Source organism: Pseudopipra pipra, chromosome 26 (genome assembly GCF_036250125.1).
Source record: "Pseudopipra pipra isolate bDixPip1 chromosome 26, bDixPip1.hap1, whole genome shotgun sequence".
NCBI lineage: Eukaryota > Metazoa > Chordata > Aves > Passeriformes > Pipridae > Pseudopipra > Pseudopipra pipra.
This window is the reverse complement of record NC_087574.1, coordinates 2228511-2254424: the sequence shown is the minus strand read 5'-3', so window position 1 is coordinate 2254424 and position 25914 is coordinate 2228511. Positions and strand designations below refer to the sequence as shown.

General features: G+C 48.3%; 1 protein-coding gene across 3 annotated transcripts in view; it reads left to right on the top strand.

The window, feature by feature from the left end:
* KANSL1 (KAT8 regulatory NSL complex subunit 1) overlaps positions 1-25914 on the top strand; it is a 100488-nt gene that overhangs the window by 11231 nt on the left and 63343 nt on the right. For all 3 annotated transcript variants that reach the window (XM_064636787.1, XM_064636790.1, XM_064636789.1), the window contains exon 2: positions 8429-9815. In XM_064636787.1, coding sequence (XP_064492857.1) covers positions 8512-9815 — 1304 coding nt within the window. In that variant the 5' untranslated portion in view covers positions 8429-8511. The remainder of the gene's footprint in view (positions 1-8428; positions 9816-25914) is intronic.

Genomic DNA, 25914 nt, shown 5'->3' with positions numbered 1-25914 from the left:
CTCTGGAGTTCCAGCACTCCACCCTTCCCTGCTTGGGCTCCACTCGCTGCCTGTCCTTAGGAACCTCTAAAGGCTTTTCCAGGGAAGATGAGACTCAGTGTGCAGTGAGGTAAAGATAAGGCCTGAGGGTTCTTAGGCCCAGCCCAAGGGAAAGGCTAAAGCTTGGAGAGTGGGAGGAAAGGGCAAGCAGCACATATTTTGATTTATGGGCCTCCCCCCCACCCCCTTTCCGTATAATTTTCCTTTTCTGGAAAATTATATCTTTCTGTTTTTTGAGAATGGGTCAGTGCTATCTCTGCCCATCCTCATTTAGCCTGATCTTTTGCATTTTTTTTCTTTTTTTTTTACTGGACTGTGAGGGAAACAGGTGGGCCAACTTAGGCCATAATGGGAATTTAATTCCTGGAAGGGTCTCAGGTGGATCACATAGCGATCAGACCAAATAATAAGTAAGTTCTGCACGCCTGCCTCTCTTCACAGTGTATATCCTTCCATTAAAAAGAGCCTCTGGAATGGCAGGTGATCTGAGAAGCACCGTTTCCGCTGCTGCATTTTATAAATACCATGTCCCAGCTCATGACTTCCAGGAATACAATGTCTATCTGGAATGAAAAGCAGCAAAGGCTTGGGTTGAGAATCCTTCCCTGTAAACAGTGCTTTAACTGCGTCTTTGAGGATGCAGTTTTTCTGTGACAAATCGTTTAAATTGGAATAAAAGCTTTCTGTTCTTTCTCAGCTGGGCCAGGAGTTGTCATAACCCAAATCACCAAGAGTCTGGGTGATGCAGGCCTTGAGTAAACATAATTCCATTAAACCCTGTGCGTGTCCTCATCAGCCCGAGTTCAGAGCCGTGTTTTTGGAAGAGGAGAGTTTGGATAAGGTCCCGTTCAGGTTTTTTTCAAAGAAAGTTAGAAAATCAGTCTGTATCTGCCCTGCCCCTGCTGTCAGCAGGTGACTGCCAAAGGAGAACTCGGTCTAGAGAGTGAGACAAATGGAGAAATGGGATATGTTAATAGCTGGGAGGACTTAATTCTGGAGAGCAGAGTTTTGCCAGCGCAGTGTCAGAATTTAGCAATGGAAGTGTGCTGTTTATCTGCTAAAACGAGGAAAAATGGTAACAAAATCGCTTCTCAGGAGGGGAAATGGGAGCAGCTGTCAGCCCAAACAGGCCTCATCCTCATCTATGCCTGAGTTAATCTCTTGCTGCAAACTTATTATTTTTTTTAGATTTGGTGGAAAGGAAAGTTTAATTGAAATACATATTTCTGTATCGGGAGCTGCTTCGGGCCTCAGCAGCCTTAGCAGAAGGTGGACCTGGAAGATTTCTTATTTTCAGCTCTATCAAACGTTGGGAAATGTCTGTCTGAAATCTTTATAACTTCCTGTGGAGGTCTGCAGCGACAGAGGATGCACTAAAGGAGGAACAGCCAGCCCAGCACAGCTGTAATTCCGGCTGTGAGAAGGAACCTGGGATGGGTGAGGGGACATCACCTCCTATCAAACGAGGGCCTCGGTTCTGCAGCTCGTGTCATCTTGTTTTTAGCTGCTGCCATGGCAGTCGTGGTGGGCTGGGAGCTGCAGTCAGCTGAGCTGTGTCGTGTCCTGGGGAACCGGGAGCTGAACTCCAGTCAGAATAAAGTACTGAAACTCGGCTGGAGAGGAGGCTGCTGGATTGGGCAGGGATCTGGTGATTTGGGACACTTAATTCTGCTGCTCTCTGGGCTGTTATTTCCTCTCCAGGACCTGGCCAGTTATCCCAAGGCACTCCAAAGGACTTTTTCTACTGACAGTCTATGCCCTGTTCTAAAGCATTAAGTATAAAATATGAAGTATTAAGTTGGTGCCACTTAGGAGGCGGGGGGGTGTTAAAAGTTTTGGGAACAATCATATGCTTTTGAGCAAAGGTTGCTATGGCTGCACCTACTGAATGAAAATGTGTCTTTAAATTTAAAAGGCAATTCTGTTTTTTGTTTAACTTGCTCCCTGAGTCCTGAGTTCAGTTTTTCATATTTCCTGGGCAACTTGCCCAGATTATGCGAAAGAAAAACAAAATCTCTCTGATACTGGATGGGGGAGACCCAGATTCCACAATTCAAGCTTTTTTATTTTATTTTTTATTTTTGACTCTTGACAGGCTGCTGCTTTCTGCAAATGTCCCATTGTTGTTTTTAAAACCACATTCCTTTTGATTCCACCCTTAACAGCAACTTTGTTCTGTAGAGTAACTTAACAGCGATGGAGATTTTTATCTCCAGCTGCTTTGTTTTCCAAGTGAAGGTGTTTGTGCCTGTAATTATTCACCTTTCCAGACTTTTGTTTGGGGAGATGACAGTTAATGATGTGTTGTGGCTTTTGTTTTTCTTTCTGACATCATATTGATGAAACCTCCTTTACCTCAGATGATGCAATTGATTTGGTTTATTTATATCCAGTGAGAATTCACAGGCATAAGAGGGAATTATTCTTGCAGAAGGAGACCTCATTTGCTGCTCAGAGCTGACCAAACCCTGCCACTTGTGTGGACCAGCAAGTGGAAACAGCAGCTTTTAGTTTAATTTTGAGGGCTTCTGGTTGGAAACAAAATAAAGTAGAGCTCAGTAGCATTTCTTATTATTTCTGGCATGTTCTTACTATTAAAACTCTTATTGTCCCAGGGAGATTAGGTGCAAGTCTCTGGTGTTAATAGATATAGAAGGTACTCATGTTTATGTTGTAAAAATCTGTGGTTCTTGTGGTTCTTCACCTTTTTTTTTATTAATATTCAGGAAAAAAGCCTGTTTCTCAAATGTGGGTCACTGTAAGCACACAGTCTGCACGTGATAACTGGCTTATCAATAAGGTGATCGTCCTGTACTTGCCTGTCACGTTTCAGTAATTAAAGCTTTGAGAGTTGCCTCTCATGTAAATCTCTTTCTAAATGGGTAAACATCTGTCCTGCAACTATAAAATGTTGGAAGGTGGTAACAAAAGGCAGGTAGAAGATCTGCTGTGGAGAATAGCTGGAACTTTTGGGAGGTGGACGCTGTGGATGTGGAAAATACTTGCAGGGCTCGGGGAGTGAGTTGTTACCTGCTGAGGTTAGAAGCACAAATGATGTGTTTTACTTGCAAAATGAAGTGTAGAGGGATTTTATTTCAGCAGGTTTGGGGGTTTTTTTGTGTTGTTTTTTTTTTTTTACCGCTGAAACATCTTTGTAACCACACGAATTGAAGAGCTGGCTGCGCTCTCGGTTTGCAGTGGGGGAGGAGAGGGGAAGTGGGAATTGGTATAATACTCACTTCCTTCAGGGTAACTTTGCTTTTATTTGCTTTTAACAGCACCTTTGTGTACGTCAGGAAATGGGTGTTGGGGAGGGCAGAGCTTTGGGGGTGAAGGGGTTTGAGGGTGTTGTGACCTGGGGGAGGCTGGCACTGAACACGGAGGTTCTTTGTCCTTGTGTGTGTGTGTGTGTGTGTGAGTGAGTCCTCCCCACGACCATCCATAACCTCCTCTGCCTTCGTTTCTCGTGCCAGTTTTAGGAGAAGGGGAATGTGCCCAGGTGGGTTTGAGGGAGGGCCTGGCAGGAGGAGAGCTGGGGAAGCAGAGAGGCCTGGCAGCAACTCCAAGGAGCAGACCCAGTGTGGCTGGAAACTAGGCAGTAGGGACAGGAATTTGGGTATAATATCAGGGATTTAGGCTGCAATTCAGGGAATATGGGTACATTTTTGTGTGTCACCAAGCAGTGGGGGGGGGCTCGAAGGCAGAGGTGGGTGCAGAGCTCAGTGGTGGCCATGGTGGGATTGATGTCTGGGAGGAGACCTGCTGGTGGGAGAGCATGGAGAGCCCTTCCAGAGGGAAACTGGGGTGACTCTTGAGACTACTCAGAGCTCCCTGATCTTCTCATGAGCCTCACTGGAAGCACCAGGTGCCGGGTTTCTCCCCAAGAAACTCTGGGCACAAAGATTTCAGCAGGCCTAAACTTCCTATATTCGTTTCGGGCTTATTTTCTGAGGTATTGCACAAAATCATGTGCTTCGAAAGCCAGTTCTCCTTTCAAGGTCTACTTGTAAAATTGAGTTTTAAAAGCAGAGAGTCTTGAATAAGTCAGCACAGGGAAGGATTGTTTTCAGGGGTGTCATGACCCGGGGTATAGTGTGACTGGGCGTGCTCCTCGTGCCTCCTCCAGCATCCCATCGTTGCCTCGACCTTATTCCCAGTCTTCCCTCTGCTCTGTCTTGAAAAAGTTTGAATGTTGGTGTAGTTGACGTGGAGTTGTGGGTGAAGCCTCCTGAGTAGTCCTGGTGCCTTCCCTCCCTCAGTGGCCTCCCGTGCACTCCTTGGGAAGCGAGGGAAGATGGGCGAGTTACGGTTACCCTGGTTTTACCTGCTTTCTGGAGCCTTTCATCTCTGCTCTGTTAATTACTGCTAACTGCTCTGGCAGTGCTCTAGTTTTAAAGGGAAAATGAAGAACATTCATTCAGTATTATCCAAAGACACACCGTAAACACCACACTGGCCTTCCAGGAGCAGCTCCTCTTGGATCTTCCCAAGTGAAGTCCAGCACAAGGGTTGTGCCGTGGCTGCAGAAGGCAGGGCTGGAGTTGTACCGTGGCAGATGTGGGGGTGGAACTGGAGCAGTGTCCAGGTACTCTGGCAGTTGTCTCCCAGCAGGAATTGTGGCAGAGGAGAAGCCTCTTGGTCCTGCACGTGTCCCCTCGAGTGCTGGGAATTGTCCACCCTTGGCAGGGAAACACTGAAAAAAAGGGACCTGTGGGTGCTTAGATTGATCTGCTGATACTGGTGGGTGGCAGCAGTTTGGGTAGAACTTGCCCACAGGGTTTGGGTCCCAGAGGCAGACAAAAAATCTGGGAGAATTCCTGGAATTACTGTCAGAATTATCAGAATGCTCTGAAAGGCCCTCAGACTGTGTGAATGACCTTCTCTTTCCATTCTATAACCTTCCCAACTTTTCTTTGTTCCTCTTTCCTCAGAGATGCCTCACCTCCCTCTCCAATCCCCTGTTAGGAAATTCCTGATAAATGTAATATGGCTTTAATAACAACCCAAACTTATAAACAGAGGGAGGGAATGTGCTTACAAATGTTCCTTAATGTTTTTTCCAGGGGTTACTCGTGAAAGTAGAGATTTAATTCAGTGTTAGAGAAGCCAGTGCTGTCCAGCACGCAGAGAGTTTATAAGGACCTAAATAAAATAAAAAAAATAGAGCCAATAACTTTTGGAGGTCATCTTTAAGCTACTAGAACAAAGCCTTATTCTTAGGGGAGGCTTTCCAGGCTTCCAAAGTATTTTAAATGCTGTCCACCCAATGAAAAGTGGAGCCAAGGAGGTTGGAGTAGCTTAGCAGGAGGATTTTCTGTTTTCCAGTGAGTTTGGTAACCCGGAGGAAGAGGCATTGTCGAAGTTTTGCTTCCGTTTTCTACTTCTCTTAATTTAACTGAGCCCATGACCTGCAAATTTAGGTCATCACCTAAAACTCTCTTCAGCCTGGGCAAACTCCTGAGTGACTGCAGTCCAAGTGTGTGTGTTCAGAAAGAATCCTTTAGCACCAAGTGGAGGATTTTCTGCACTTTTTGCAGCTGGGTGTTTCCAGAGCTGCTGTGGTGAAGAGCCCTGGTCCCGAGTTTCCTCTGGAAGGGAAACCCACGTGTTTCTGTGGAACTGGGAGAGCCCGTTAGGGACAGTCACTCCCAGTGTGTGTGTGTGTCTAGTGAAGGCCTTGGAAGGAGGCTGGAGTGGAGGAAGTCTTTATGCTGTCAGTCTTCCTCCCTGCTCTCCCAGGGGCGTCTTAGCTACAAGTGGAAAGTTCCCTGCAAGTTCCTTTTTTTTCTTTTCTCCCTGAATAGTCATGTTCAGTTTTTATTTGTGGACCCAAGTGGTACCTAAGAGGCATTTTCACTGAGTGTGGCCTGAACTTTTAGGCAATGCAGATCCTTTCTCAGATCCAGAGCGTGGGCAGGAGGTGAAGGGGGTGAGGCTGCTCAGGTGAGACCCCCCTGCAGAGTTGCCTCTGGGTCTGGGTCCCCAGCACAGGGAGGACATGGAGCTGCTGGAGAGAGTCCAGAGGAGGCACCAAGGTGGTCAGAGGGCTGGAGCAGCTCTGCTGGGGGGAAAGGCTGGGAGTTGGGATGGTTCAGCCTGGGGAAGAGAAGCTTTGGGGTGACCTGACTGTGGCCTTCCAGGACCTGAAGGGGCTACAAGAAAGATGGAGAGAGACTGTTTGCAAGGGATGGAGGGACAGGACAAGAGGGAATGGCTTCAAACTGCCAGAGGGCAGGGTTAGATGAGAGATTGGGAAGAAATCCTTCCCTGGGAGGGTGGGGAGGCCCTGGCCCAGGTTGCCCAGAGAAGCTGTGGCTGCCCCTGGATCCCTGGAAGTGTCCAAGGCCAGGCTGGCCAGGGCTTGGAGCAACCTGGGCTAGTGGAAGGTGTCCCTGCCCATGGCAGGGGTGGCACTGGGTGGGCTTTGAGGTCCCTCCCAACCCAAACCATTCTGGGATTCTCTGACTGTGGAAGGCCTGAGTTTTGGACCTGGTGAGGAGCCAGCCAGCTGGCCAATGTACACAATCATTGGAAGCCACACAGAGCAAATAATTTTGGGCATGTGCTGTGAGCCTTCCCCCCATGGGAACGTGGGTTTGTTTCTCTAACTCATCTCTGACTTTTCACAAAAATTGAGGGTTTAGTACTTAGTGTTTTTCAGCTCTAATGTCTTGCCTGTGGTCCCTGTTGTGGGGAAGCACCTGGGTCTGACGCTGGGGAGCAACTGTGGTGCAGCTGGATGAGGCTGGAAACAAAACTGGCTGGGAAATTTTCCTTGCTCAACATATTAAAACTTCAGATAGTCCTCGCTTTTCCTGTAAAGTGGTGCATTAATTTGGTCATTGGGATGTGTTAATGAACAGCTACAACAAGCTTATGCAAATTTATGTGAAATTAGAGAATTGGCATATCAGGCAGGAGATCAGGGCAACTTTTTATTATTAAATTGACATTGAAGTATCTTATGAAGATGCTAAATAACTTCAGCAGTAAAAAGAAAATAAAATAACTGTTGCTCTGGCAGCACAACCTGTGCTGAGGGTTATTTGAATGCTATTTAAAAAGGCATTTAAAAACACTGACACCTTCAGTGGTAAAGAAAGAGGGTGAATGACCAGAAGCTTGAAGGTGGGTGGAAGGTGGTTGCAGTGTACAGGAATGAAGTGTCTTGGGTTATTTCTCTTGTTTGCTCTAGTTGAGTTAAGCCCTGGCTTGCTCTGACAGTCAGTGTAGAACTGCTCTGTGTGTGTGTGTGGGTTAATTTTTATCCATGCTCTCGAAAGGGAAATGGGAATTGCTAACACTGGAAATCACCTGGCTCACTCGGAAATGTACTTCTGGGAAAGTAGGTTTCATATACACCAGGGAAGAGCCTTTCTTCAAATCCAAGGTTTTCAGGGAAGCAGTGGGGTTTCTTTAGCTACTGGGAGTTTTAGCATATGGAGATTTGTTCCCATCAAGCCCTGTCTGTGTTCCATGTTATAGTTCTAATTTGTCATTTTTAACACCCCTGAGCTGGCAGTAGAAGCAATAAAAACTGTTTCATAGGTGTAGCTCAGGGATTGTAATGATGAAGTTGGTGAGCTGCTGGCACTGAGGAATAGGTGTTTTCAGGGCCAGGCCTCTCATGGAGGCCTGAAAGGATTCTGGTGTGCTCGTGGATATACTGAAAGATGGGAACAACTGTTAGAAACAGGCATTATTAGAAAGATATTAAGCTATTAGAGAGTGCCCAAAGGAGGGCAATGAAGATGGTGAAGGGCCTTGAGGGGAAGCCGTGTGAGAAGTGGCTGAGGGCACTTTGTCTGGTCAGCTGGAGAAGAGGAGACTGAGGGGAGACCTCATTGCAGTTACAGCTTTTTCAGGAGGGGCAGAGGAGGGGCAGGCCCTGAGCTCTGCTCTGGGGGGACCAGGGACAGGACCCAGGGAATGGCTGGAGCTGTGTCAGGGCAGGTTTAGGTTGGATCTCAGGGAAAGGTTCTTCCCCCAGAGGGTGGTTGGGCACTGAACAGGCTCCCCAGGGCAGTGGGCACAGCATCAAGGCTGCCAGAGCTCCAGGAGTGTTTGGATGATCCTCTGGGGCACAGGGTGTGGCTCCTGGGGATGGTCCTGTGCAGGGCCAGGAGTTGGACTGGATGATCCTTTTGGGTCCCTTCCAACTTGGCATGTCCTGTGATTAACTTCAGGAGATCCTGAGGACCAGCTTGTGTGTTGCTGCTTCTGTTCCCACCCTCCTGGTGCCCGAGTGGCTCCACAGAGCTCCAGCCCGGGGCTCCCAGAGGAAGGCAGGGATCGCGTCCATAAGCCTCGCTGCCGTTGCCTGTCTTGTTCGGTTTATTTTCTCTCAAGTGCAGTTCCTAACTGTGTCTTTTCCCCTTCCCTCGTGCAGGCTGCCCTCGGGAGAGGCAGTGGGAGGCAGTGGAGCTGGCCTCGGCACCGGGAGAGGCTGGACTTCCCGTCTCTCTGTGCTGAATGGCTGCGATGGCGCCCGCTCTCACTGACGCAGCAGCCGAAGCTCACCACATCCGATTCAAGCTGGCTCCCCCGTCCTCCACCTTGTCGCCTGGCAGTGCCGAGAGCAACGGCAACGCCAACAACATCCTCCTGGCTGCCAACGGCACCAAAAGGAAAGCCATTGCTCCGGAGGATCCCAGTCTAGATTTCCGAAGCAACCCAACGAAGGAAGAGCTGGGCAAGCTGCAGCCGCTGGTGGCCTCTTATCTCTGCTCGGATGTAACATCTGTCTCTTCAAAAGAGCCTCTGAAGCTGCAAGGAGTCTTCAACAAGCAGACAGTCCTTAAATCTCACTCTCTCTTATCTCAGTCCTTCTTGAAAACAAGTGATCTGTTGGGGAGGCAACCGGTGTTGGAATTCACTTTGGAGAATCTAAAAACAATGAGTACTAATAGCCAGCCACCTCTCCCACAAGCGCCTGTCAATGGCTTGGCCAAGAAATTGGCCAAAAGTACCAGTTCAGACCATGAAAACTCTAGTTCTCTGAATGGTGGGAAGTGTGCTCCTCCTTCTGCTGCCCTCCAGACTGTTGACTATAATACAGGAGGTTCCGAGCTGGGGGACTTGAAGACCGGGTTGACCAATTGCACTCTTCCACACAGAAGCCTTGATGCAGAGCACACGACTCCCTTTAGCAATAATAGCACTGCAAATAAATCTTCCCTTAATTCCACAGAGCAGCAGTGGGTGCTCGAGGGCGGCAGTGGAGAGACCCGGTTGCCCGGTGTCGCGAGTCGCTCCGACTTCGGGAGCAGCAAGTTGGAGGAGCAGAAACCTTCTCTGTTGGCTGGTCACCACAGCGCCCTCGAGTCCGAGATGAGGACGAGGGCGCTGCTCCGGCGGCAGGCAGACATCGAGAGCAGGGCCCGCAGGCTGCAGAAACGCTTGCAGGTGGTGCAGGCGAAGCAGGTGGAGAGACACATCCAGCAGCAGTTGGGTGGCTTCTTGGAGAAAACTCTGAGCAAGCTTCCAGCTTTGGACCCGCTGAGGCATCGGAGCCAGCTGATGTTGACCAGGAAAGCAGAAGCAGCCTTGAGGAAAGCTGCGAGCGAGACAGTTACTTCCGAAGGCCTGAGCAACTTCCTGAAGAGCGATTCGATCTCGGAGGAGCTGGAGAGGTTCACGGCCAGCGGAATGGCCAACCTGAGGTGCAGCGAGCAGGCGTTTGACTCGGACGTCACCGAGAGCAGCTCGGGAGGAGAGTCGGACGTTGAGGAAGAGGAACTGACCAAAGCAGACCCAGAACAGCCCCATGTACCACTGTAAGTAGCGCTCGTGCTCGTTTACTTCTGCCGATGGGGAGCAAAGTAGATCCGTGGGGTTTGTAGGAACGCTACATTTTGGATGGTCTCGGATCAAAGAATTGTTGGAGCTGGTGTGGTGTGATTTGCAGCACGTGCAGCACTGAAGATAAAATTCCTCATGCATATTGGAAATAGCCTTTGGTGTTTGTGGAGCAGCAAGTCCTGGAAATACAGGTTGGCTGGAGTGGTGTGAGCTGCAGATACAAACCCAGAATGCCATAAACACATTCTCTCCAGGATGTGTTGGACCTGTCCTCTGAAATGAAATGTTTGCTGTTTTGCAGTGGGAATGTTTGTAGTAAATCTGTTGTGTAAAGTAAGGCCAGTCTGAATATCGGTACCTGGCAGCATATTTGTGACTGGGGAATTATTTTATTTGTTAAGTGAACTGGCTGGAAAAAAAAAACAAACCTCTGAGAGGATTTGGTCCAAGTGCCAGGGGAAGTGTGAAGTGTGTTCTCCTCTTGAATGTGGGAAATTATTGCTGGGAATTTTCATCTTGTCTTGTGAGTTGCATTAAACGATGACAGCAGCTTCATAATTATGTTGTTAACTGGATGCTGTTTGCATAAGTATTAGGTGTCAGTTTGTGTGTGGAGGAGGAAGATCCTTGTCAAGGCAAAAGGTCTTGAGACAGGTCAAGGAAGAAGGGAAATTTTTCTTCCAAACCCCAGAATTTTCCAGTATTTCGCACAAATCTCTTAAAAGGCCGTATTCTGTGTGTAGTCTGTGTGAAATCTTGCTTGCATCAGTAGATGATCTCTTCCACCCTGATGGACCTATTGAACCGAGACCTCAGTCTGTGAAGTATCGCTACGGTCGACAAAAAGCTCCCTGCAGCAGGCACAGGGGTCCTGGGTGGAATGCTGATGGCTTTCCCATGGGGCTGGAAATAGTCACCAGGGCTTTCACATTCCTGCCCTGCTCTGGGTTTGTTCAGATCTCTGTGGAGAAATAACCGAGTGGATTCAGAGACCTGTTGTCCAGAGCGAGTTAATGGCTGCTCTGTGACACAGATTTTACTGAGCTGGGTAGATATGAACAGTGTGGGCACTTGGGAACTTCAGGGCCCTCCGAGCACACACTCATATGGATGAGTGCTGATAACCAGATGTTACAGCTCTTGGATATTAAATTCCCACTCAGTGTCACATCGTGTTTTGGGATGGTGGCACAGGGTGAATTTCTGCATGTGAAGCCTTAGATGTGGCGTGAGTTCGGGTTTCTCCCAGTGCAAAGCTGGTAGCTGAACATGTGATCCCTCCTGGCTGGACATAAAGGGGTTCTTGTGCTGCTAGAAACAAGAGTTTAGTAACTTTATTCCTGATTTATAACATCCACAAGCCTACCGTTGGGATTACTAGCAAAATTGCATTTATAAGTCTTGTAGTAGCTATTGGAGGAGACATTTGATTAAAAATCTGTTCAAAATAATATTGAATTTCCCCTATTTGTGGGTTTCACGGCTTCACGTGTTGTCTGGCGAAGTGAAATTTCTTTGCCACTCCTCTTAATCCCAGGAGGAAGTGTGGTATTCAGAGACACGATGCGTGAAATTCTTTGCTGACTTTTCCGCCCTCTGCGTTCGTCATGCCTTCACGTCCCCAGTACCCTTAAAAAGCCAAAGATTGGAAAGCTCATAAAAAGACTGATCCCTCTATTGTCTCTGGGTTCAGGAGCTGGTGTGTGTGCACGCTGGCATCTAGGCCAGGCCCACCAAACCTCGTTTAACGTTGGTGCCTGTGGGTATTTAGTAATTAGCAGCCCCGGCATTGACCGTCCTGTTGGATGAGTGCTGTGACATTGGGGCTCCAAGCTCTGCCCCTGCCGGGGCTCAGTGCGTGTTGGTGCTTGTTAGAGACTCAGGTCGACCTTAAGAGCTGGTACAAGCCTCTGAGTGCATCTAAACCTCATTCTTTTCCAGTAGTGGTGAGAGGCAGGAAGGGGAAGAGCCAAGTTTTCCACTGGGAAGCCGCCCTGGGCCAGCTGATTGTACAGAGCCATTGTTGAACATTGGTGTGAGTGCAGAGCCTGCTCAAGGAGGGCTGGATTTTGCATCTTGTAGAATTTACTTAGTAGAAGGAAGACTTGAACTCTGTTTTAATTTTGGTAGTGAGATGGAACATCTTAAGTGTGTAATGGAGATATTCCAAAGCACCTGGATGTGTTCCTGTGTAACCTGGGTTGGACTGGATGACCTCCAGAGGTCCCTTCCAACCCTGACTATTCTGTGATTCTGTAAACTTCTGTCTCATTCCACAGTCACCATCCCTTGGCTCTGTATTGCCTCTGGGTGCCTCTGCCTTCCTCCAAAAAACTGCTGCTTCCTCCTAGACCTTCAGTGACAGCTGTGCTACAGTTTTCCAAGCCCACTGGCACTGAGGGGCCATGTCACCCACTGCCTCTGGGATTCCAGTAGGAGCAGGCAAAAGAAACAAAGACTGCTTACATCATGCTTAGATAAGAGCTGACCTTTGAGTTTTTCTGGCGTGGTGGCATTCCAGAATCAGTATCTGGTCAAGGACAGACTTTGAAGCGTTTGTACTGTTCTGACCTGCCTGATCTCGGCTATGGAGCAGCATCTCCCTGAGGAATTACAGCTTCCCAGCAGCGTTAGGGGTGTATCAGAGCCTGGCAGGTCCTTTTAAAGCACTCCCAGATGTGCTGCCCAGGAAGGTGCCGTCACTCCGGTGCATAACCAGGCCATGGTTAATGCATAAACAAAGCAGGGAGGTGTTTGTTACACCTTTGGGAAGCCCTGCCAGCCGTGGGCTGGGTTTAACAAGGTGCTGCTGGTTCTCAGGCAGCTGATGGGGAGGGCAGGTGTGTGCAGGCAGGGTTGGGCCGTGCTGTCCTTGGGTTTGTGTCCATCCAGCACCACCACGTTGCACTTGAGCTGCTCTGGGGTTGGTAACACAGCTCTGCCTCCCGGCTGAGATCCTCGTCCATGCTGCTCCAACAGTGTGAGCAGTGCAGAGGAGGATTGGGAGGAGGCAGCTTTGCCTCTGCTCAGAGGTGAGGAGGGCAGGTTGGAGCCTCCCCTGTGGAGAATCCCAACTTCTTTGGCTGGGTGTGACTGGAGGCAGGAGCTGTCTGTGACTGTGAAACCTGTGCGACTTTGAAAGGGCCCATGTGCCCTTTTGGGGTGGGGAGGCCCTGGCACAGGTTGCCCAGAGAAGCTGTGGCTGCCCCTGGATCCCTGGAAGTGTCCAAGGCCAGGTTGGACGAGGCTTGGAGCAACCTGGGCTGGTGGAAGGTGTCCCTGCCCATGGCAGGGGGTGGGACTGGATGAGCTTTGAGGTCCCTTCCAACCCAAACCATTCCTTGGTTCTCTGCTGCTGTCAGTGTGGTGGGATCAGGAAGTGCTGTTTGTGAAAGGTGGCTTGGAGCAGGGCATGGAATTCCTCCCAGTGCCGGAGGGCTGCTGGCTGGAATCTGGCTTGTGTGGCCAAGTGATGGTTTAGCAAGTCATCAGAGAGAGTCCTGGTGTTTCTGTGGCCCTGTATTAATACATATAAGTAGGAAATATGTCATGGGACTGGTGCATCTTTACAGTAACTGGTTTTCTCAGGCTGGTTGTTTCTTTGGTGTTCTTGTGTTTGCCTGTAGCCAAGTTTCATCAGAATTTGTCAGTTATTTTTGGCTGATTAGTTACCTGTGTCAAACAGCAACACAGGCATAAGCTGGTGAGAGGTGGGTGATTCAGTCTCTAATCCTCAACTTCGGTCTGTACCATGGAAAAATTTTCTGAAAAGGTAGTGAAACCAAATATTTAACTGGGACTTATCTTTTAGCTCAGGTTTCTTATCTGGAAAGTCACTGTTTGGTTGGCAGTTGCACCAACCTGCTGAGAGGGAACTGAAGTTCCCAGTGACCAACTTCTCACACCTCTGACTTCCCACAGGCCCTTTTCCAGGGGTCAGGCAGTCCCTCCAGTGTTCAGTTGTGGTTGTTACGATGCCTATGGCCACGATGCCTTTAATTATTCCCGTGCACTTTAATTATTCCCATTTACTGGTGGGAAATCCGAGCACCTTCTGCACTTTGGTGTTGCAGTGAATCATTTCACAGCCTGTGTGTTGTCTCCTCCCTGTGCTGCCTCACGTTGTGCTGCCGGGATTTCAGAGTTGCTGGGCTTGGAGTAGTAATTAAGATTTCTCACAAAGAAGTGCTTTTCCCAGCACTCATTTCCAGGCCCTGTGTTGGAGAGGGAAGCACATGGCGCTTGCATTGGGGGTTGTTTGGGGGTGGTCACAGTTGGTGCATCAGCTGACTGAGAAATGGGGTTTAGAAATTCTGTTTTTTCTCCCTCAATTATGTTTTTGAAGCGAGAGCGTGATAATAAAGCCCATACCTCAAGGGCAATTAGATAGTATTTCTCAAATCTGTGACTTCATGGGACTGTAATTCAGATGGCAAATCCCACACTGTAATTCAGATGGCAAATCCCACACTGTGGGGACTAAGGAAGCTTTTCCTGCTGGTCAGAACCACATTTCGCCGAATTATTTATGCAGAGCAATCCTAAAAGTTTATCTCTTACTCTTTATTTCTTTTTCAGTTACCTGCTTGATTTTTTTTTGGGGTGTTTTTCTTGTTTACTTCTATCTTTGCTCGTAGGTGCTGACGTCAGCACGGTGCTCAACTATATTTTTCAGCTGTTTATGAAAACTTGCATGTGCTGTCCCTGAATTGCTGTAATCCACGTGCTGGTCAGGAGAGATGGGAGAGATGTCCCTTAAGCCTCTTTCAGTTGGGAAGAGAGATGGAATCCTGAAGTGTTCTTGCTTTGCATTTGAAAGCAGAACAATAGAGCAGTTCATTGTTGAAAAATGCTTAATCAGGTATCAGTAAGTAGGACACTCCAAGTCCCTCTTGCTTTTAAGAAAAGAGGGCGAGTGAGGGTTGGTTATTTCTTGAAGAAGTGCTGGTCATAGTACACCTTTTATAGACACAGGGTGTCTGATAAGTTGTTCTGACTTTTATCAGAGCCTCGTGCAGCCCTCGCTGGAGTTGTGGCAGGGAGGTTTGGTGGGTTTGGGGGAGGTACCTTGCTGTCCACAGAACTTTGGAAAAGACAGTGGTGTTGTCTTTCATCCAAGAGAGAGTTTGATGGTTTGGTTGAAATTTATCTTTTTAGGCTGAAATCATATTTGTTTGTGGGAGGGGGCAGAAGGGAACCATGTCCCAGCCCTGGAAGTGTTCCAGGCCAGGTTGGACGGGGCTTGGAGCAACCTGGGCTAGTGGAAGGTGTCCCTGCCCATGGCAGGGGTGGAACTGGGTGGTCTTTAAAGTCCCTTCCCACCCAAAGCAGTCTGTGATTCCGTGATCCATCACTCCATGTTGGGTCACACATGCAAGGAATAACGTTGGCTTTGGGTGCTGTGGTTCAAGAAGACACTGGAATTTGGTGTGGGGGGTGTTGATGCAGACAGAGCATCTCTCTGGCAGATGCCCCTCGTGCTCTGGCAGGATTTTGGGTCTCTTTGCAGTCAGGTCTTCTTTCCCTGTTTCTCGGGCTGTGCTGAGCTGGTGTATGGAAGATAATGTGGAGGACTGGGAATGATTTGGTGTCTGGCACTGCCAATAAACTGCTCTTTGTCTCTGTAGCCCTCACCCAGTGGGGCAGCAAGTAAGAACAGGCTGTAGTTCAGATGTTTTTAGGACTTGTGGGTGACACTTTGGATAGGGTTGTATAAATATTTACTTTACTTTTCATTGGAAAAAGCCTGTCAGAGCATCTGAAGCAGCAGAAACAAATTTTTCTGTGAAGTTTGTGAATGTGAACTGACATTAAAAACCCGATGTGGTGCTTGTGTGTCTCCTGTGGAATTGGAGTTGGTGTTTGAGCGAGGGAAAGGGGCCCCGTTTAGAGCTGATCTCCAGTGTTGAAGGCTAATATACCACTGTGGGGGATGGGGAGAGACTCACATTGTGTTACACCAGCGTCTGGGAGCAGCCACAGCTCAGAGCTGCGTTTTTATTCGTGCTAATACTGCCACAAGACCAAAAATTACTGCATGGCTGAGATTAGAATTTCTGCATGGCTGAGATTAAAACTCAAGCAATGGCAAACGTGGAATTCCTTAAAGAAGAGCTTGTAAGGATACTCCCAGATGTCTTCCTGATAGATTTGGGGTTCCATTCTGCAGTGAGATGGGCTTCCCCCCCCCCTCCTTTGTTCTCTCCTCCAGCAGATCCATTCTGGTTGCACTGGCTCGGCAGCACCAGGCTTCCAGCTGGGGGAAAATGTTTTCCTTGCTAAACTGGCACTGCCCCAAGAGCTTTTTCCACGGAGCGTGTTTTGGGCACACCCTGGATGTGTGGGGTGTTCTGCAAGTGTCTTGTTTCAAAGGCTTGGAGAGCTTGGGTGGCTTTGCTGGGCCGTCCTCAGATAAAACGCTTTAGGTAGGAGAGAGCTTGGAAAATTGACTTAGTTTTGCTTGCTGGATTTCAGAATGAAAGAAGGGGCTTGAAAATGTAAATAGGTGAGGGCCTGTGTATTGACTGGGAATTCAGCTGGGAGATGGAAGGAGGAACATGAATTGCCTTCGGGTTTGCTGCAGTTGCCCTTCACATCTCTGGAGCCAACTGGGGATGGTTCAGCTCCCCCCCTCACTCTGAGCTGTCTCTGGTTGTGGCTCTGCATTTGAAAGACTTGCTTTCACTTGAAGTACTGAAATGGTTTGCTTAAGTAACATCCAGCTCTTTTTTTCTTCCTTTTAAATTTGTTTTCCCCTTATTTCTTCTCACCCCCCTCTGACCTTCCCTGTGATAGGGTTACTTTCTGGAATGCCTGCTCCAGCTTTGACCTCGGCACTGAGTGAGCTATTTATGGGCAGGGTACCTGGCACAGGCACTCCAAGTTAAGGATTTGCTCCTGGTGCCTGGGACTTTCCTGTAAACCTGTGATTTCCTTGCGTTGCATCAGCAGGCAGGGGGATGATGCTCTGGTGAGAGAGAATATTTAAAAGGGCACAGACAGTCAGAGTCTTGTGCTCTCGACACCTTCACTGCCGCTTTCACATCCACGTGATGATGACGGGGTGTCTCAAAAATTTCGCTGCAAATTGGCCGTGTCGAGGGTGTTTCCCTAATTGCTGCCCCTCCCCAAAGCCAGCCCTCAGCTTTGTGCCCAGACCTGCCCGTCCCAGCCGCTGGCCGTGGCGGGGAGGTCACCCCGTGGTGTGTTTAAAGCTCCTGTGTTGGTTGTGAGCCGCCAGGTTAGCGAAGGTGAACCCCTTGGCAGATGGCTGTTTGCTCCCTGGTGCTCCTGTTGCAACCAGGATGTCTGAGCTGCAAAACGAGATGTTCCCTGTGATAGTGGTGGCAGAGCTGGGCTGGCACATCCCGTGACGCTCCCGCTTCGGAGGCACAGTAATTTGTGCTGCCTTATGAATGAGCACAGGGTGCTCCCTCCACAAGTGTGGGATTCTCCAGGAGGCCCAGCCCATTTTAAAGAGTCAGAGCTCCCTTATCTCTTAAATCTGTGCATCCTGACTGTAAAATACATTCACAGAGCCATAGAATGGTTTGGGTGGGAAGGAACCTTAAAGCTCATCCAATTCCACCCCCTGCCATGGGCAGGGACACCTTCCACCAGCCCAGGTTGCTCCAAGCCCTGTCCAATCTGGCCTTGGACACTTCCAGGGGTCCAGGGGCAGCCACAGCTTCTCTGGGCAACCTGGGCCAGGGCCTCTCCACCCTCCCAGGGAAGAATTTTTTCCTAATCACTAATCTAAACCTACTCTCTGTCAGTGTGAAGCCATTTCCCCTTGTCCCATCACTCCATGCCCTTGAAAACAGTCTCTCTCCATCTTTCTTGTAGGCTCCTTCAGGTCCTGGAAGGCCACAATCAGGTCACCCTGAACCTTTTCTTCCCCAGGCTGAACAATCCCAGCTCTCCCAGCCTTTCCCCCCAGCAGAGCCGCTCCAGCCCTCTGACCATCTCGGTGCCTCCTCTGGACTTACTCCAGCAGCTCCATGTCCCTCCTGGGGGGGTCTGCAGGGGGGTCTCACCTGAGCAGGGCAGAGGGGCAGAATCCCCCCTCCCCTGCTGCCTGTGCTGCTTTTGAGTTGTCTCCCACTTTTGCAGTGGAACAGTCAGAGGAGTGAGAGCAAAGGGGTAGTTTAGATACAGATTCGCTGCAGTTTCAGGTGTCTGCTCAGTCAGCACCGAGTTCCAGCGAGTTTTGAATGTCATTTCACTGCTTAAAAAGTGCCTCCTGGCTGGGTGGGTTTGTGAAAAACGACTTCATTTGGCTGCTGGCTTAATGAAACATTCAGTAATTTAAAACAGTGCAAAAACTAAAATACACCTCCCACTATAACAGTGACCTTTTATTTATATTGGGCTCAAAACATTTGATCATCAAATTACCCAAATAGAGAACTAAGGAGGATCAGGGTTCTCCTTGTGCAGCAGAGCTTTAGGCTTTTGTGACATTTTAGCAGTTTCCATGGTAACACATAACGATGTTGTAAGAAATGTTGCAGGAATTTTATTTGTCTAAGGGAGGACTTTAAAATATTAATGGCAGGCAGTGTGAGTCGGGGGAAGTGAGCCTGATGTGAGGCAGAGGGAGGGGATTTGATGGAGTGCCCAGAGCGAGCAGCCGTCCGTGGATTGAATTGGTCTTGGCCAGCAAACAGGGAAAAAAAGAGAGCTCCAGTCATCTCGGGAATATTTGCCACAATATTTCCTCTCTGCTGCTACAGGTGAAGCTTTGGGAATATTCTGCTGTCGTTTGTTCTTCGGGTCCAGGTAAAAAATATTTTATCTCCGATAAAATCCAAAAAGATTTGGAGCTGTTGCCCCGTTGACGTTCATGACGTTCTGAGCTTAGTTGGGATAAAATTGGATGTCTTCATTTAGAAGCCTTTGAGGCAGCTCACAGGCTCTACAGGCAATCTGCAATTCCTGAATTCCCTGGTGGTTCCCACTTAATGCCCGGTGTTGAGCTCGGGCTGATGATGTTGCATTGCATTAGCAAATTCAATCTGCTCTTGAGAGAGAACCAAAGGGGGTTTATGTAGAAGCAGTAGACCTAAATCACAAAAAAACAAACAAAAAAAAAGAGAAAGGTTTCTTGGAGAAAAAGGGTTTAGAGAGGGATGTTTGTGTGCACGTAATAAATATGTGGGTATATATTAAATATGAGTTGTGGGTCAGCAGCCGTGCTCCCAGCCCTGTGTTCCCACCCAGTTATGTGACTGGAGGCCCTGGAGGGCAGTGAAAAGCACTGTGATTTAGATGACTTGGCAATTAAATCACCTGTAGAAACCCAGCAAGAAATTCCCACTTTCCAGACTGGCACAACTCTTACTTCCATATATCTTATCTGTGGTTTTTGGTTATTGAGATAGATACTTAATCTTTTTATTGTTAAGTTAGGAGTTAAGTCTTCTGAGCTTGTGGCAGCTCGTGACCAGGAAGCTGCCATGGGCCAGTCCCTGCCATGGACAGTGTCCTCTGGATGGAGCCCAGGGATGGCTGGAGGTCCAGAGGGTCCTGTGCCCTCTGGATGGAGCCCATGGATGGCCAGAGGGTGTGGAGGGTCCTGTGCCCTCTGGGGTGAGCCCATGGATGGCCAGAGGGTGTGGAGGGTCCTGTGCCCTCTGGATGGAGCCCATGGATGGCTGGAGGGTGTGAACAGTTGGGTGCTGGCTCTGCACAGCTGTGCTCTGATTTTTCCCTGCCATAATTCCCAAGCTTGGGAGTAGTGACAGCCCATTCCGCCCTGCCCTTGTCCTCTGGCTGCTTCAGACCCTGACTAGTAGTTAACACATTTCTTGTGCCCATTTCACTTTGGAGAGGACCCCTTTTTTTTCCTGCAGCAGTGGCTCCCAGTCCTGGCTCATTCCTGGGCCCAGAGATGTTGTTTTCCTGCTCCTCCCTCTCTGTGCTGGCACTGAGTGATGAGCAAGCTCCACTTCCAGGGATGTGTGTGCCTCAGGAAGTTGGTTCTCACTGGGTTGCAGGAGGAGTTATCAAATCATAAACTCAGTGCTTTGCACCCTGGATTCTTTTGGGATTCTGCATTGCAGGCAGCCAAAGCCCAGTGTGCTGCTGTCCCCACAGTGCCTGAGCAGGAGGTTCCTGTGCTCAGAGGTGGCCTTGGGGACTTCCCTGAACCCTGGTAAGAAGCTGGAAAACAGGGCACATCCCTGTGTGTCCGCACAGGGAGCAGGGCAGGAGTGTGTCTGATCCAGAGGGGAGAGCTGAGCAGGGCACAGGTGGCTCTGAAGGTGCTTTGGTGCTCCAGGATCTTGACTCTGCTCCGGCAGAATTATTTCCTGTGGTCCCAGCTCGTGATCCGTGTGGTTTGATGTGGAGAGGTGATGGCTCTCCGTGTCCCTGGTGGCTTTTTTTCTGTGCTGGAATCCCACACCCCAGTGGCCAGGGGGAGATTATTTCTGTTCAGCAGCCGTTGCTATTCCTGGGCTGGGACAGTCGCAGGAATAAGAATTGCAGCAGCTAAATCTGCCCATTTTTGTGTGAATTGGAGCCCTTCTCCATGTGACTTCTGCTATTCCAGTGCTGGCTATTTCAAAAAAATGAGACAATCAGCCTTCTGTGGGTCTGCATTTTGAATGCAGAACACTTGCAGGGCTCTTGCTCCATGTATGCAACATTTTGTGGTGGTGGCTTTTTACTGCCTCAGACTAAAACAAGAAAATGATTCTCTCTCTGCTCCTTCCATGTTGTAGGGACCTCTCCTGCCATTAGCAGAGATTTCTCAAAGTCAAAGGCAAGGTGCTGTTTATACTGAGACAGCAGAAAATAATGTGAAGAAACCAACCACATTAGAAAATCTCTCAAGGCATTAACCACTTCTCCTGTGTCAGGGCGGATTAAATTGATACAGATTAATTTTCAAGCATTTTTCATTGTAATAGACACAGCTGAGTGTCATCTAATGACTTCTTCAAGGTTTGTTGTGCATATATTGGTCAAAACCTTCCCATTTTAAATCAAATAAATCTGTTTGAGTAGTAGCCAGCCACTTAAAGAAAATTCCTCAGTGTGATGATTCATATTGTGCCTAAAGACAGCTTTCCATATTCAGCCCTTGCTCACTCCCCCCCTACCATCCCCCTCTCCCTGCCTCTGGAAATGGGCAGGAAGCCCAAAAACAGCTTAACTCTTAGTTATTTAAACCTATTTTTAATAAGTGATACCTGTAGAAAAGTCTTACCTGAAGCCTTTAATTGACATGGTGTTGTGTATTAGATCTTAACTCGGTTTATGAAGTGTGTAACTGCTGGTTTTTCTTTTTTTATCTGCTTTTTTCTGAACATGAGCTGTTCTTTGAATTCTTACTAACGGGGTGAAATTACATCTGTCTCCAGTTACAGCAGTTCTGTGCTCCTTCACTCTTTTGTGTGAATCTCTGACTCCTCAGACGTGCCCTGGTGCCCCTCCTCTCCCTCCCATCACCTCTCCTGTGTATTCATGGCCAGGCTTTTTAATAGAAAGAGTTCTAGTTCCTTTTGCAGCCAGTTCTCCTGTGTGCTCACTGTCGAGGTAGTATTTATTTTCAAAACAGTATCCTCTGAGGATAGAGAGCTTTCATAACCCATCCTAGTTGTCATGGCACAGCTCTGCCTTTTTTCCCCCCCCTTTTGCTCTCAGAACCAGCCGTGCTTTGGTTATGTTAAACTCCTGAAACCAAACGCCTTCCAGGCTGGGTACAGGTAAGCCCTGATCAGATTAACTGCTCTGCAAATTGAGTTGATTATTGCACAGATGTTTTCTTGTGCTTGAGCAAGTGAATTTATGTACCAGGACAAGGTGCTCCTCTCTAATGAATTAAAGGGAAAATTACTTGATTCAGCCTTTCGGGGGCTTTGTGAGGAACAAGTGAAAACTGCCGTAGAATCTCCTGAGTTGGAAGGAACCCACAAGGGTCATCGAGTCCCAACCCCTGGCCTTACCCAGGACACCCCAACAATCTCACCGTGTCCCTCAGAGCATTGTCCAAACCCTCCTGGAGCTCTGGCAGCCTTGGGGCCGTGCCCACTGCCCTGGGGAGCCTGGGCAGTGCCAACCACCCTCTGGGGGAAGAACCTTTCCCTGAGATCCAGCCTGACCCTGCCCTGGCACAGCTCCAGCCATTTATATCCCTGGGCACCAGAGAGCAGAGACCAGTGCTTGCCCCTCCACTGCCCTGAGGAGGAAGCTGCACACCCCAATGAGGTCTCCCCTCAGTCTTCTCTCAACTTGAATTTTGAACGTGCATATGAATTTTCTCCTGCTTATATCCCGAGTTTCTTTCCCCTTTGCTCCCTCCCTCTCCCTGGGGGCAGTAGTTGTGTGTTTGCCATCTCCTCTGCTCCATGTCCCGTGGGAATTCTGCAGCAGAGCTGCTTCTGGACCAAGCTTTGCCCTCTGCTCCTGTTGATGGCTGGGGGGCACAGCAGCTCTAGTTGTCCTGCACCCACTTCCCTTCGGTCCTTCCTTTTTCCATCCTTCCCACAACTTCAGAGGCTGCGATCCGAACACTTGGTGGTGCCCAGCGATGCGGCTCCTGGAGAGGGGAAGATGAGTCGATTCTGAGAATTTTATGGGTGTTCCCTTCGTTGTTGTCACGTCTGGGAAGGCTCTGGTCATAAATTCCCAGCAGCTTTTAGTTGGGACACTTGGAGCAAGGAGTGAGCACAGGACTCCAGAGGGGAGGGAACCTCTGCAGCCCCTCTGGCCCTAATGAGGTGATCCCTGCTAATGAGGGGCTGGGGCTGGAGCTGAGTGTTACTGGTGAATCTGCTGGAGGAATCCTCCCTTTATTGTTTCCCTCTGATGTTGCAGCATTCCTCAAAACCCCTTTCATCTACTTCTTGTCTGCTTGTTAACAACCATCTGCATGCAGAGCACTTGGCTACTTTCAGTCTTTGCCTTATATAATTGAAACTTTTTCCCCTCCTCCTTTTGGAGCTTTCTAGTAGGATTTTTTTTCCCCTCTCTAATGTAGGTGTTTGAATTTTTCAGCCAGTCAAACTAGTACACAGAGTGAGCTTCCTGTTCTGGGCTTGCTGTAGTTGCCTTCCTGGAAAATAAAAATACTTAGTTTTACTTAGCTTTCTCCCTAACAGGCCTAATAAATTCTTCTTACCCTGAGAGGCTGTGGACTCTTCATCCCTGCAAGTGTCCAAGGCCAGGTTGGACAGGGCTTGGAGCAACCTGGGCTCGTGGAAGGTGTCCCTGCCCATGGCAGGGGGTGGGACTGAAGGATCTTTATGTCCCTTCCAACCCAAGGCCAATGAACTTCAAGGTCCCTTCTGCAGTTCTATAAAACTCTGTAATTTTCCTTCCAGTTTGTGAGACTGCAACCAAAATTTTCAAGAAAACATATCCAGAAAATCCTCTTCTCCATTTTTTCCCTTTTTTTTTTTGTTGTTTGTGTTGGTGGTTTTTTTTATTTTTTTTTTTTTTTTTTACTCTCTGGTCCTACAGAGGTCAACTGGAGTTTTAAAATGAGTTGGATGCTCGTGGCTCAGCAGTTGGGGATTTTTTCAGATGAGGAATAGTGGGATGTGTGTGCTCCTGTCCTCGTTGCCCTTGGGAACTGCTGACCTGGTACAAATGGGAGTATTAATTGAAGTAATGGAGCTCTCCTGGGTTTCACTTCATTTCTGAGAGTAACTTGTCCAAAAGCATCTTGGTTTATTTATTTAGCTGATGCTTGGTGAGATAAAGGAGGTTCTGAGAATCTGTGATTATCTGCTTAGCCCTGGCTTATGCTGTTGTGTGAGTGCCTGGAGCAGACAGGTACCTCCCCTCCTCCTCCTCCCTGCCACCAGAGCAGCAGCTGCCCAGCTCCCCCCAGCATTAATCATCTCCATCGAACCCCTGAGCAGTTTTTAGGGCAGAGAGCTGAGTGGAAAAGTGTTGTCTTGCTTCACAGGGATGTCCTGGAGAATGTAGAAATCCATGCAGAAATCTCCCTTTTTCAATCACTAGTTGCCTGGTAAAGCTGTGTAGTGTCACTTTTAAAGTCCTGGCATCTAATGCAGGAGATTTTACAGTAATTTCAGAGGGATGTTTCCCCTTTGTACCAAGGTCTTTTTTTTTTTTTATTCAGATTAAAACATCCCACCCTCTCTAGTACTCGTGAACTCCCTTCCAGCTGAGCTACAATGGCTGCATTATCATTCTGGTTCTTACCACAGCTTGTTCCAGCTCCTCTAATGAAAAAAATTTGTCGTATCTCTTCCAAAGCTGGGAATCCTCGAGGTCTGGGGAGGTGCAAATGTGTCATAGTTTGGCTGCTGAGCCCACTTGGCCCCTTGGCCCCTCCGAGGCTGTGTGGGGATGGACTCGCGGCTCTTTGTTTCTGGTACAGTCACTTTTGTGTTTGCTTTCGTTGTGAAACTCTTGGCTCCCGAGTTTTTGAATGTGTTTGAAGGCGTCCCATGTGTTCTACTCTTCCTTCTGTCCCGTGCAAGTAGAGTTGGCAGGAGGCAGGAAAGGTCCCAGAGCAGCAAAGTCTCCAGTGTAACTCGCTGGGATGAGGAACGATCCTCTCCGGGCTGTTCCTGTGCATCAGACCTTGGGTTGGTGAGTCCTGTCAGCCTGACAACGCTGTTTGCAGCAGATTTTAGAACTCCCAGTAGATTGAGAATCTCTATTCTGTTGTGTGAACCTCTTTGAATTTTACTGAGCATTAAGGTCTGCAGGATGTCGCAATACTATGAACTGTTTCCATTTGCTGCCTTTGCTCAGGGATTGCTTGACTGGAAGTTGCCCCAGCTCAGGTTTTTTTGGCTCTTGTCCTGGCTTTTAGACACACAAATATGATGTGCTTTGCTGCTGCTTGTAAATAAAAAATTAAATTATATATATATAAAAAACCCAATCTAGTATTCGCTTCTCTAGAAAAGCCCAACTCCTGGAAAGTGGTGACTGCAGGGTGAGTAATGCTCCCTTCCCTCCCACTCCCTCTCCTCTAAAACAACAGGAAAACCCTCCTGAACACATCTGAGATTAAAAAATATTCCTCGTGAGGCTGATACCATGATATTTTGAGAGACTGAGGAGAGTTGGGATAATAATGGAAGCTCTGCCTCTTGGATGAGATGTCTCAATGCTGCCAATCAAAACATCTTCTAAAAATATCCCACCTTCTAGAAGAAACCATTCTTGTCAATCAAAGCCCAGTATTAAAGAGCATACTGTTGATTGCAAAAGGTCCAAATTAAAGAAGCAGGCCAATATTCCTCTGTTTTCTCCCTTCCCAACTCTGTATTAGATGACTGGATATTTGTTGCAGGCTTCACGCAGGATGAAAATAAAATTAGTCTGAGCATGAGATCCTTCCAAAATGTGGTGCTTGAGCTGCAGGGGAGTTTGCTCAGAAGGTGGAAACTGGCCTAATTTTCTCTGCAGATACTTTTATTCTGTCTCCTGCCTGGTGTCTTGGCATGAAGCAAACGTTATCTAGTCCTTGTGAAAAGTCCTGGAGTAGAGAGTGTGTCTTGGCTGAACCTCATTGAAAGGGCTGGGGAAAATCTGTCCAAGAAAAATAAATTTCTGCTGGAGCAGCCAACAGTGTGTGTGTGACATGAACCACTTTTGGAGGGATGGGATTGGTACAAACAGGGGGCTTTGATTTGGCTCTGGGAAATGCAGATGAAATGGGAGGATAATGACCCTTTTTCTTACCGACACAGTTAAGATATAACCATCTCTGTTTATCCTAAAATAATTCAGTTCTTGATGTTTTCTCACCACTTCTTGTTCCCATGCCATTTCTTTCTACCTTTTACCCTGGACTTTCTGATCTTCTGTAGATCTTGCAGAAGAGCATCTCCCTTTCCTCCTTTGTGGATGCAGAGCTGGATATCTTGGATAAGTGTTGGCTTTCATCCAGGAGGGAGTTTGATGCACTGATTTGTATTTCTCTTGCTAGGCTGAAGTCTCAGTTGGTTTTTTTGGGGGGCAGAAGGAAACTGTGCCCCATCCCTGGAAATGTTCAAGGCCAGGTCAGAATTATTTTAAACTAAAAGAGGAAAGATTGAGGTTGGATATGTGGAAGAAATCCCTCCCTGTGAGGGTGGG